This window comes from Canis lupus, chromosome 16 (genome assembly GCF_003254725.2).
Source record: "Canis lupus dingo isolate Sandy chromosome 16, ASM325472v2, whole genome shotgun sequence".
NCBI classification, from domain to species: Eukaryota; Metazoa; Chordata; class Mammalia; order Carnivora; family Canidae; genus Canis; species Canis lupus.
In genome coordinates this window covers 34,573,513-34,586,709 of record NC_064258.1, presented here as the reverse complement: position 1 = coordinate 34,586,709, position 13,197 = coordinate 34,573,513, and the positions used below count along the sequence as shown (strand labels likewise).

Below are 13,197 nucleotides of genomic sequence, written 5' to 3'. Positions count from 1 at the left end.
TATAAGCTTTAGAAACCTCTGTCACAAAAAAAAAAAAAAAAAAGAAAGAAAGAAAAAGAAAAAAAAAAAGAAACCTCTAACAGGCAAGCCAATACTACTACCCTTTTTATAAGTTATTTATGGCCATTCCATTTTGGTTCTTCTCTAACCTTTTCTAATACTTGATAGATGGTATTTTGTGTTTACTCATTAAAGTGCTCGTCAGAGTCATAGAATGAACCTCAAAAACCATCTCATCCCATCTCCTTCCCTAAAGCTGAAGGCACAGGTGGGAAGCGTCCCCGGTGCCTGCTGGGAGATCTCAGCCTCTGCTCTTCCCGTATTCATTCTGTAAGCAACACTGTCCCTACCTCTTTCTCCCTGCTTTGGCTCTATACTCATTTTTGGTCCTCTTAGCTCTGTTTTTGGTAAATAAAGTCAATAAAATTATGGCAAATAATCGTTACATAAAGTGACATGTAACATATATGTACCACATGTATATATTGTATTAATCATTGCGGTCGACTTTGAGATTTCATAATAAGATTTTGTCAAGAATGCCACTAATGGGCAGCTGGTACTACTTGATATTTTTACGTTGTAGCCTGTTCTACATTACATGAGAAAAACTGTGTGTGACATGATGCCTATAGCTTACACTGCTGGATGATACACAGGAGAGTAAATCATAACAGCTCTCATCACAAGGAAAATCTTTTTGTTTGTTTCTTTTTATTTTATCTATATAAGAACCTGTTATCATTTCACAATATATGTAAATCAAACCACCTTAAACTCATACAGTGATGTATGTCAGTTATTTCTCAAACTAGCGAGAAAAAAGAAAAATATATAAATATTAAAATATTTTTATCAGTCCTCATTGGGGAGGTATTTTCTATCTGTGCAGTTGCTGTTATTTGTAGATTTCTAAGAATTCAATGCAAAAATCCTTAATTCCCACCAACCATTCTCAGGCTGTTAATTTTCCTTCCATAGATGACTTTAAATGTCCCATTCCATCTTTCATTGACTTAGATCTTGTTAATCCTACCTTTGATCTAAAGACCTGCTTCTGGGCAGTTAGTGTGGTCCCTTTGGACTTCTCTGCCTGGCTTTTGCCCTCCTTCACAGCCAACTTACTCAGAATGATGAAAACGGGCACCTGGGTGGCTCAGTTACTTACGCATCCGACTTGATTTCCTCTCAGGTCATGATCTCAGGGTTGTGGGATTGTGCCCCGCATTGGGCTCTGTGCTCAGCGGGGAGACTGCCTGACCCTCTGCCCTCCCTGCACCCCCATTCTCAGAAAAATATGATTTAAAAAAAAAAGTTAAAAACGAGAGAAAGCATTCTCTTTTGAGGAGTATGCCTTTCCAACCTATCCTATCACCCTAATAAAGTGTTTTCAGAGTAAAACAGGCATGCCTGAAGTAGAGAACGAGAGATACACCATGTTACTCAAGATTTTAGGATATTTATCTTTGTTAAGTTATGTAGTCCTCTTGGCTAAATGCTGTTTCCTATTTTGTCAGCTTAACAGTTTTGCTCTGGCAACTAACAGTCATTACCTATCATATTGCATTATTATCCCCTATCATCATATATTAAGTTTGCCTCCATCATAACAAATATGTGTGTGTGTGTGTGTGTGTATATATATTTTTTAAAATTGTCCCTCCACCCTCATCCCCCTATAACAAATATATTTTAATCCCTAAGTTATATAACTGTTTTATGAATACAAATAATTTTACCTTTAGAGATGCTGGAAATTATGATTTTCATGAAATCTCTTATTTCCTTATTAAAGTTAGTCCCATTAAATGTCTGGTGTCACCCACAGAATAGAGAAACATCTTTATAATTCTGTATTGCTAAGGGAAGGGACTAACTTTTTTTTAAATTATATATTTGAGACAGAGAACACAAGCAAGGAGGAGAGGGAGAAGCAGATTCCCCACTGAGCAGGGAACACATGGGGCCTGATCCTAGGGCCCTGAGATCATGACCTGAGCCAAAGACAGACACTTAACTGAGCCACCTAGGTTGCCCCCTAAGATTAATTTAAAAGGTTTTCAGAACTAGATGGAGCTTTTACTATATATGTATGTATATTCCTGTATATGGTAGCTGTGACTCTATGATAGTGAGCCATAAGAAATTCCTATTCTGGTGGAAGGCTGCTTGGATTTAGGAGTGGACTAATAGATGAGCAAACTAATGACTCCATGGATTTCTGATAGGAAAGGGAAATATTTTGAAATATAAGTAATGCTATTCTCGCTTGAGCAGTACACTCTGACTTTTTTAAGTGCCTGTTATTTATTTAGTATTGCAACCATCCATAGAGTTCTAAAATAATATGGTAAGAATTTAGAAATGAGAGGAGGGGCACCTGAGTGGCTCAGTTGGTTAAGCATCTGCTTCTGGCTCCAGCACCCAGGTCAGGCCCTGGGCTCAGCAGGGAGTCTGCTTCTCCTTCCCGTGGCCTCTCCCACCCCCATTCAAATGCATGCACATATGCGCTCGCTCTCTCTCTCTCTCTGCCTCTCAAACAGATAAAATTTTTAAAAAATAAGTGAGTGGGGCAGCTGGGTGGCTTAGGGATTTAGCGCCGCCTTCAGCCCAGGACATGATCCTGGAGACCCCGGATCGAGTCCCACGTCGGGCTCCCTGCATGGAACCTGCTTCTCCCTCTGCCTGTGTCTCTGCCTCTCTCTCTCTTTCTCTGTGTCTCTCATGAATAAATGAATAAAATCTTTAAAAAAAAATAAGTGAGTAGAGGAAATAAGTCCTGGTAGTCTAGAATCCAGAATATTTACCAGATATAACTTATACTTTTAAATTGAAAAGACAATAACTATAGAATTGAAGATGACTTGAAAATTTTGTAAATCATTATGTAACTATATTACCATCAACTATTTTCACTATGTATACTATCTTTCATTTTAAGGAGTCCCTGGGAATCAAATTTTAATTATTCCTGCTGCTTTTAAAAAAAATATTTAAAAAATTTTAAGTGATCTCTACACCTAGCGTAGGGTTTGAACTTGATCAATAGTCAGGTGCTCCACAGACTGAGCCAGCCAGCTATCCTTGCTGCCACTTTTAATTTAGATTTCATTTAACAATCTGTGTTTGGCATAATGATTTACTTTCCAATTTGGATTGTGTTCCCCTGTTCATTTTTCAGTCCATACGCTGTCAGTAACATTAGGAGAAATGGCACAACCAACTTTCATAGTAATTGTAATAACAGAAGAATTGCTAGATTTCAAACAATGATAGTTGATTTCCCTTGAGTAATCTAATCATAATGGGAAACATTAATTCACTATAATATATATTTTTAATTCACTAGATTTTAACCCTAGTTTCTCATAAACCATTTGGCTTTAATTCTGCTTCCAGATCATTAACCTTTGAACGAAACCTCACTATAAAGGTTAAATTTTGTTGTTTCTAAAAATAAGCAAAATTGGCTTTTAATCTATGATTTAGTTGTTTTGTGATTTTTTTATTATAAAACTTATTAGAAGTACTAACAACACAGCATTGCACTGGTTTGGATATGAATCAGATACCTACTTGAATGGAAATATTTTCTAACATGGCTTTCCTGTGGAGGATAGGTGCTGCTGCAAAACCACCATTTCTATGTCCTATGATGCCTGCATAACTCCCAAGACAGTTATGATAATGTTAACCATAAGAAAGGGTTTCCTGACAGTTATTTTTTAATAAAAGAAAAAAATGACGACTACTTTTTTTTAAATGTCTTTTATTTTATTTTTTTTAATATTCTATTTATTTATTCATTAGAAACACAGAGAGAGAGAGAGAGGCAGAGACACAGGCAGAGGGAGAAGCAGGCTCCGTGCAGGGAGCCCGACATGGGACTTGATCCCCGGTCTTCAGGATCACGCCCTGAGCTGAAGGCGGCGCTAAACTGCTGAGCCACCGGGGCTGCCCTTTATTTTTATTTATTTATTTATTTATTTATTTATTTATTTATTTATTTGTTTGTTTTTTAATTTTTATTTATTTATGTATGATAGTCACAGAGAGAGAGAGAGGCAAAGACACAGGCAGAGGGAGAAGCAGGCTCCATGCGCAGGGAGCCCAATGTGGGATTCGATCCCGGGTCTCCAGGATCGCGCCCTGGGCCAAAGGCAGGCGCTAAACCGCTGCGCCACCCAGGGATCCCCGGGGCTGCCCTTTAAATGTCTTTTAATATTAACTAGCCATTTGCAAGCTCTTTTTAGCTATTTAACTGTTGACTCAAGGAGAAATGATGGGGGAAACTCAGTACATAATGCAGATAGAGCAGGAGCTCTATCCCAGCTCCTAGGACCAACTCCAGGCTGGAATGATAGAGTAACTTGGGAAACTGTTTCCTTCCAGTCCAGTGTTTTTCTTGTCTCTAGACTGGGATGGCACAGGATCTTCTTGGTTTGGTAGATGAATTTTTGAAGCCCACGTGCAGCCTTGATACCATCTGGACAGACAGAAGCATGTAGTTTCTGTTGTCCTCTCTGGAGGGCTTTGTCACTGATCTCCATCAGTAGGAAGATGTTCTTCCATTTCAGAAGGCATTTTTATATTCAGAGTGAATTTTATGTGGATCTTTATGTTGGCCTACTACTCTCAGAGCTAAATGCCTACAAACCCCCCACACAAACTGTTTAGAATTATGGACGTTTCACAAGAGTAGCAATTTTGGAATTGCAAGAGCAGTGCACTGGAATTCTTTTTTTTATCATTTTTTAAAAAGATTTTATTTATTTATTCATGACAGACATGGAGAGAGAGAGAGAGAGAGAGGCAGAGACACAGGCAGAGGGAGAAGCAGGCTCCGTGTAGGGAGCCCAACACAGGACTTGATCCCAGGTCCCCAGGATCACACCCGGGGCCGAGGGCAGTGCTAAACCACTGGGCCACCAGGGCTGCCCTATGCACTGGAATTCTTATTTGAACATTTTTACTCCTTAGGTAGTTGCTGTTGCTCTCCGATGTCCAAGCGGGAATGTCCTGAGAAGAAGATTTTTGAAGTCTTGCAGTTCACAGGTGAGGAAATCCCTATTTTGAGAAATTCTTTTGTTGAATTTGACAGTAATTTACTCTCATGCAGTGGGGGAGGTATTACCACTTTCTTGTCTGGTACTCCCTTCAGGTGAGGGTAGAGGGGATTATATGTACTCTGTGTTGCAGAAATTTGATAATTCGGCATGCTGGATCTTTCTGAATTGTGATTGCAACACTTCTTTTTTTTCAGTTCTTTTCCTATTTTTTGTTTTTGTTATTAATTACTTTTTCACAGCTTGGTAGATATGATGCTTTCAAATCCAGGCACCTGTGGTGCTTAGTCAGTAGAGCGTCTGCCTTCCACTCAGGTCATGATCCCAGGGATTGAGCTCTGCATCAGACTCCCTGCTCAGTGGGAAGCCTGCTTCTCCCTCTGCTACCCTCTTGCTATCTCTGTCTCCCTCTCAAATAAATAAAATCTTTAAAAAGACAAGATGCTTTCAAATCTCTATGTAATTTTTAGATCATTCTTTAGGGGTCTTTTTTTCTCTTAAAATCAATGCTGTATTCATTAGCCATATTCTGGAAAATCTAGAAAAATAGAAAATAGAAAAAAGACTTGATCTGCTGTTTGACACCAAGGCAGATTGCTAATATTTTGGCATATTTCTACTTTTAAGCACACTTAAGTTTGCATTTTATTAGAAATATGTCTAAACACTCCAAAAAAAGAAAAAAGTATGTCTAAACAGTTTTCTGTCCTGATTGTTGGATTTAGCCATCTATGAAGAGCATGCTGAGAACTATAATGGAAAATATTGAAGGATTTGACTACATAGAAATATAAAATTCTTTTTTTTTTTTTTTTAAGATTAAATCTGGGGGAAAAAAAGGATTTTATTTATCTGGAACATCTGGGTGGCTCAGCAGTTTAGAGCCTATCCTGCCTTCGGCCCAGGGCATGATCCTGGGGTCCTGGGATCGAGTCCCACATCGGGCTCCCTGCATGGAGCCTGCTTCTCCCTCTGTGTCTCTGCCTCTCTCTCTGAGTCTCTCATGAATAAATAAATAAAATTTGGGGGATCCCTGGCTGGTTCAGTGGTTTGGTGCCTGCCTTCGGCCCAGGGCGTGATCCTGGAGTCCCGGGATCGAGTCCCACATCAGGCTCCCTGCATGGAGCCTGCTTCTTCCTCTGCCTGTGTCTCTGCCTCTCTCTCTCTCTCTCTCTCTCTCTCTCTGTGTCCCTCATGAATAAATAAATAAAATCTTTTAAAAAATAAAAAATAAAGATTTTATTTATCTGAGAGAGACAGAGATAGCAACAGAGATAGCGAGAGAGAGCATGAGCCAGGGAGGAGAGAGAGAAGTAGGCTCCCCACTGAGCAGGGAGCCCAACATGGGACTGGATCCCAGGACCCCAGGATCATGATCGGAGCTGAAGGCAGATGCTCAACCAACTGAGCCACCCAAGTGCCCTGAAATGTAAAATTCTATAAAGGAAAGGTTAAGGGGCGCCTGGGTCACTCAGTTGGTTGAACATCTGCCTTTGGCTCTGGGATCAAGCCCCACATCAGGCCCCCTGCCCAGGGGAGAGTCTGCTTCCCCCTCTTCCTTTGCCCCTCCCTACCACTTGTGATTTCTCTCTCAAATAAATAAAATCTTGTTTTAAAAAAAGAGAGAAAGTTCATAAAACTAAAACTTCAGAAAAAAATATTTTACATCTATATATGATAGTCATTTCTTTATGATGAGGTATTGTACAAATCAAGGAAATTAGTAGAATGGCAGCTAAAAAAAAAATGAAGGATTTCCTAAAGAAAAAAACAAGTGACATAAAAAATTTTGGCCTTACTTAGAATCAAAGATGTGCAAACTGAAATGGGACACAATTTTCTACCTATTAGATTGTTGTAGATTAAAAAGATGAGTACGCAGTTTTGGCCTGTGTGTGGAGAAAACAGTGATTCTCCTTAATTGTTCATGTGAATATAAATTGGGCCTCTGTTCCTAAGGATAATTAATCTTTATATCTTTTGGTTCATTAATTTTTTTTAAAGATTTTATTTATTTGAGAGAGAGAGCCAGAGAAGACAAGCAGGGTGGGGAAGGGCAGAGGGAAGAGAAGCAGGTACCCCGCTGAGCAAAGAGCCTGATGTAGGGCTCTATCCCAAGACTGTGGGATCCTGACCTGAGCTGAAGGCAGGCACTTAACTGAATGAGCCACTCAGGTGCTCCCATTAATTTCATTATGAGAATCTATTCTATGGAAATAAGTGAAATGATCAAAGGTGTGTGTTTATATAGGGATTGGTTGAATTAAGGCATATCCAAATATTGGAAAATTACGAAGCTTTATGACCTAGATGTATATTTTTTTATTTTTTTAGATGTATGTTTATTACATGGAATATCAGTAGATTCTTGGATGGTGGTTACCCGGAGAAGTCAGAGATTATCTATAATTGAGTATCTGTAATTGATACTCTAGCTTCCCCCAAGAACATTCTAGGATCCAGCTTTCTTCCGAAAGCAGCAAACAGCCGTTTGGCAGACACTTTTAGACAGTAGTACCTGGAAGTTTTGACAGTTACTGTGGAAATCTTCATAACAGGAAATGTCTTCAATTTATAGGAATAGCCCATTGAAAATGGGGATCATAAGGCAGAGTCACTGGGGCCTGGACAGGTCTCTGGTGACAAAGTTCCTGAGTCATTTTGATGTGGACTATTGGCTTAGATTTTGTTCTAAATAACTTTTTTCCAAGCTTACTTTTTGTTCTCAACTTTTAAATTGAATAACCTTTTTATTCTCTATGGTTGGGTCTTTCCTAAGTGTTAAATGTCCCTGCTGTCAATCAGTGCCTTTAGTCCCTAGGCCTTCTCTGAAACTTTGGAAAGGTATTTAAGGTATTTGCATCAGGGGTGCCTGGGTGGCTCAGTCAGTTAAGCATCTGCCTTCCACTAGGTCATGATCTCAGGGTCCTGGGATTAAACCTGAAATCGGGTTCCCTGCTCAGTGGAGAGTCTGTTTTTCCCTCTCCCTCTGCCCCTCCCTGCTGCTCATGCTTTCTCTCACACTCTCACTTTCTCTCTCAAATACATAAAATCTTTAGAAAGACAAAACAAAAAAGGTATTTGCATTTCACGATTCTTGGCATGCTACTTTCCTTTATACTCTAGAAGGTTCTGTTTCATTACTTCTAGGGGTAATCATGCTGTTACCCCTAGGATTTAACAGTGAATGAATTATAAAATATCATTGGTGACCTCGAGGGACACAACTGTACTCCGTATTTGATAGCTAAACTTTTTATCTTCTAGGTCTTATTTGACTGGATGAAGAAAATCGGGTACCACACATCCCAATACAGCCTTTCTACTTCCTTTCCCAGACGGCCTCTGGAAGTGGGGGGAGGCTGGTCACTGCAGGACATAGGAATAACCGTGGATACTGTACTCAACGTGGAAGAGAGAGAGCAGAGCAGCTAATTCAGAAATGAGAACTACCTGTTCTACATAAAATCAGTTATGCCATGACCTTACAGGACAATAAAGGATTCACATTGAAATTACGCCATTGGCTTGATTCAGCTCAAGTAGATAAACACTGTAATGTTGATATCCTTGGGAACATAGGGACAGAGGATTAGAAAAGGATTACTCTATATACATAATAGTTTTTGGAATGTGCCATTTTACAGTGTACCAAATGAAAACTAGATAAAGATGTATTTGGTAAGCACTCAAAGATTTGTATTTTTCCTAGCCGACATCATCTATCGCTGTGTTGAAAAACAAAGTCATATGACTCGGTTTGCTGCCTCTTTGGTCCACCTGTCACACTGAACATTTCATAATTCAGTCAAATTCTCTAATGCCTGTTAAGTAGGAATGTTTGTTCTGCTGTATTTCTAGAAATTAAACCTTAAAGACATTTCAAAGGTCTTTAATGCTCTAAAGTTCTTTTCGATAATCTGATAAAGGGTTAGTATCCAAAATATGTAAAGAACTTACACAACTCAATACCCCAAACCCCCCAAATAATCCAATTAAAAATGGGCAGAAGACATGAACAGACATTTCTCCAAAGAAGACATCCTGATGGCCAATAAACACATGCAAAGCTGCTCACCATCACTCATCATCAGGGAAATACAAATCAAAACTACAATGAGATATCACCTCATACCTGTCAGAATGTCTAGAACCAAAAACACAACAACAGGTGTTGGCAAGAATGTGGAGAGGAGCCCTCTTGCACTCTTGGTGTGAATGCAAACTGGTGCAGCCACTGTGGAAAACAGTATGGAAGGAGGTTTCTCAAAACATTAAAAATAGAACTACCCTGTGATCTAGTAATTGCACTATTAGGTATTTACCCAAAGAATACAAGAATACAAAAAAAAAAAAAAAAAAAAAAGAATACAAGAATACTAATTCAAAGGGATACGTGCACCCTTATGTTTATAGCAGCATTATTTACGACAGCCAAGATCTGGAAGCAGCCAAGTGTCCTGTCAGTTGATGAATGGATAAAGAGGTGGGTACACACACTGGAATATGACTCAGCCATAAAAAAGAACAAAATCTTATCATTTGCAATGACATGGATAGAGCTAGAGAGTATAATGCTAAGCAAAATAAGAGAAAGATAAATACATGATTTCACTCGTGGAATTTAAGAGGTAAAACAAGCAAAGGGAAAAAAACAGACTCAACTATAGAGAATAAACTGATGATTGTCAGAGGGGAGGTCGGGGGGATGGATGAAATAGGTGATGGGGATTAATGAGGGCACTTACCCTTGTGAGTGCTGGGTGACAAAAAAAATGAAAAAAAGTTTTAAAAAAGTTTTTTGATAAGTATGTTTTACTGAATTAATTTTACTGAATTGTTTACTGAATTAATGTCAAAATTTATTTAACTTCACCTTGCATTAAATTGGAACATTCACAAGTTCCAGGATCAGTATTTTAAAAATAAAACAATGAAAACATTATAGGTAAATTAAATATATGTGTATATATGTATATATATTTAAATCTGGTTATTTCATTTTCCTGCAGTGGTATATTCATATGCTATAATACCAAGTTCAGCTCACAAGTGTGGTCTAAAAAGCTCTTTGTTCTGGTCACTCCCTTTTTCTTTTCTTATGTTCTATGTTAAGAGTCAGTTAAGTTGGGCATCCCCAGCGGCTCAGCGGTTTAGCGCCACCTTCAGCCCAAGGTGCGATCCTGGAGACCCGGGATTGAGTCCCACGTCAGGCTCCCTGCATGGAGCCTGCTTCTCCTTCTGCCTGTATCTCTGCCTCTCTCTGTCTTTCATGAATAAATAAAATCTTTAAAAAAAAAGTTGACTCCTCTGTGTATTGGCCTTTCTTTTTTCTTTTTTTTAAAGATGTCCTGGCGGGGGGTGGAATAAGATATCCTTGGGATGAACGACTTTTACTGTTCTGGATAGATTCTTTAGTTTCTTTAGTGGCTGGTAACTTGTCTTAGAATTCCTTTGAAGAGTCAGTAAGCTTCCATTATTATTTGAAGTAGACTCAAATGCAGATAGGAATACAAAAGAAAATGAACATTTCCATATTTACCTGTTCCAATCACAGACTTTCATAAGCTCTATTTTCAGTTGTCCATCCACAAACATGTCCAAAGATACAGACTACAGAAAATGATTATCATAAAAAATATATATATATCCCCGGGTGGCTCAACGGTTTAGCGCTGCCTTCAGCCCAGGACCTGATCCTGGAGTCCCGGGATTGAGTCCCACATCGGGCTCCCTGCATGGAGCCTGCTTCTCCCTCTGCCTGTGTCTGTGCCCCTCTCTTTCTCTCTCTGTGTCTCTCATGAATAAATAAAATCTTTAAAAAAATTTATATATATATGGGGCGCCTGGATGGTTCAGTCAATTAAGCATCGGACTCTTGATTTCAGCTCAGGTCCTGATTTTAGGGTTGTGGGATGGAGCTCCTCACCCAGTGGGGAGTCTGCTTGAGAGTCTCCATCTCCCTCTGGCCTCCCCGCCCCCCCCCCCCACCAAAATAAATCTTAAAAAAAAAAATTCTCATTTAAAAAGCCAAAATTTTAGTAATTAACAAATAGTCCTTAAAATTTGTGGAATAAAGTTTCCTTCTGTTCCTCCAATTTCTTTCTTTTTTTTTTTTTTAAGATTTTTATTTATTCATGAGAGACACAGAGAGACAAAGAGGCAGAGACACAGGCAGAGAGAAACAGGCTCCATCCCGGGAGCCCGACGTGGGACTCGATCTTGGGTCTCCAGGATCAGGCCCTGGGCTGAAGGTGGTGCTAACCCGCTGAGCCACCCAGGCTGCCCTGTTCCTCCAATTTCTAACACAAAAATCATTAGGGCCAATTTCTTTGCGTAGCAATACATTTTTCTTTAAACAAAAAACACTATGTTGCATGTATAGCTGAAGTGCTAATGATAGATGGTTAATTGTTTCCTTGGTTACAAAAGCTAATTCTTCCCTCTGGGTGTAGGGAAGGGAATTAGAGATGCCTTAAATCTTTAAATTCTTCGGTAATACTACTATTCTATACTATAGTCTTCTTGCAATGAGTTGGAAAAGTTAGGAACATAATTAAGGAATTATTTTTAGGTGTGACAATGGCATTGTGTGCGATAGAAAAAATATCTAAAGGGGATCCCTGGGTGGCTCAGCGGTTTGGCGCCTGCCTTTGGCCCAGGGGGTGATCCTGGAGTCCCGGGATCGAGTCCCTCGTCGGGCTCCCGGCATGGGGACTGCTTCTCCCTCCTCCTGTGTCTCTACCTCTCTCTCTCGGTGTCTATCATAAATAAATAAATAAATAAATAAATAAATAAATAAATAAATAAATCTAAAAAAAGAATCTCTCTACAGATACATGCTACAGTATGATAGGAATTAGGGCAAAATTTTGCTTCAAAATAATGGGGAGAGGACAGTAGGTAGAGATTTAGCTGAATAAATAAAGTTAAGGAAAAGATACATTGGGGTACCTTACACGCTTCTTTCTAATTTTGTAGAATTTTCCATGATACCAACTGGCTTAAGATTAAAAAAAAAAGGAGAGACTTGTAAATTTGTCAAGTGATATATGAGAAAGCAGACTTAAAATAGCTTTAGATTAAAAAAAAAAATAGCCCCAGGGAACACTAATTTGAATCCTATTTCAACTTAGCCTGCTTATTATTATTTTGGTTTTTTTTTTTAAGATTTTATTTATTTATTCATGAGCGACGGGGTGGGGGGAGAGACATAGGCAGAGGGAGAAGCAGGCTCCATGCAGGGAGCCTGATGCAGGACCTGATCCTGAGACTCTGGGATCATGCCCCAAACCGAAAGGCTGTCGCTCAACCACTGAGCCAACCAGGAGCCCCTATTGTTTTAATAATACACTTGAGTAAAAAAAAAAAAAAAAAAAAAAACCACTTGAGTGAAGAACTGAAATTGAAGAACTAAAAGACCTACATCTTAAGTATAATAAATAATATTCTGAGTATTTAAATGTAGCATGTAGTCAAAATGACCAGGAGGGCACTATACAACCTATTTCTCTCTAGCACATGCGCCGCGTATTTTTAATTTCTCCTAATTTTATTACTCTTCATCTCTGTGCATGCTTTACTTTTTTTTCTTAAAGATTTATTTATTCAAGGGGCATCTGGATAGGCATTTGGTTAAGCCTCGAGCTGGGCTCCCTGCTCAGTGGGGAGTCTGCTTATCCCTTTCCCTCTGCCCCTCTTAGCTGCTCATGCTCGCGCATGTGCTCTCTCTGTCTCTCTCTCTCGTTCTCTCACTCAAATAAAATCCTTTTTTTTTTCGGGGGTGGGGGAAGACCAACACATTATATTTACACAAACCAGGCCACCTAGCCATCACCCAATCAGCTATTCATGAAAACCTACAAAACCCAGACAAATACAATCACTAGAGGAGGCAGCAAGCAGGGGAGACAAGAACCCAGGATCATACACACATCACCAATGTGTTCTATTGCATCTGCCCCATTTCAACAGCGTCAGGTAGGTTTGTGGTGATCTCACAGCATATTAAGTAAAACCGTCTTTTATCCTTTAGCTACCAAGACCCTAATCACTGCTGCAGCAGTGCAGGACACTGGCTCTGGACACTGCAAGGGAGCCATGGCTTATGGTCTCTCTGGAAGTCAACAAG

The 13,197-nt window shown here is 39.3% G+C and overlaps 1 protein-coding gene across 5 annotated transcripts in view; it reads left to right on the top strand.

Annotated features, from left to right (window-relative positions):
* UBXN8 (UBX domain protein 8) overlaps positions 1 to 8,957 on the top strand; it is a 32,053-nt gene extending 23,096 nt beyond the window's left edge. For 4 of the 5 annotated variants that reach the window (XM_049095291.1, XM_035699765.2, XM_035699767.2 and 1 more), the window contains 2 exons: positions 4,981 to 5,055; positions 8,334 to 8,957. In XM_049095291.1, coding sequence (XP_048951248.1) covers positions 4,981 to 5,055; positions 8,334 to 8,501 — 243 coding nt within the window. In that variant the 3' untranslated portion in view covers positions 8,502 to 8,957. The remainder of the gene's footprint in view (positions 1 to 4,980; positions 5,056 to 8,333) is intronic. The other variant, XM_035699766.2, reaches the window with a different exon arrangement.
* The last annotated feature ends 4,240 nt before the right edge of the window (positions 8,958 to 13,197 follow it).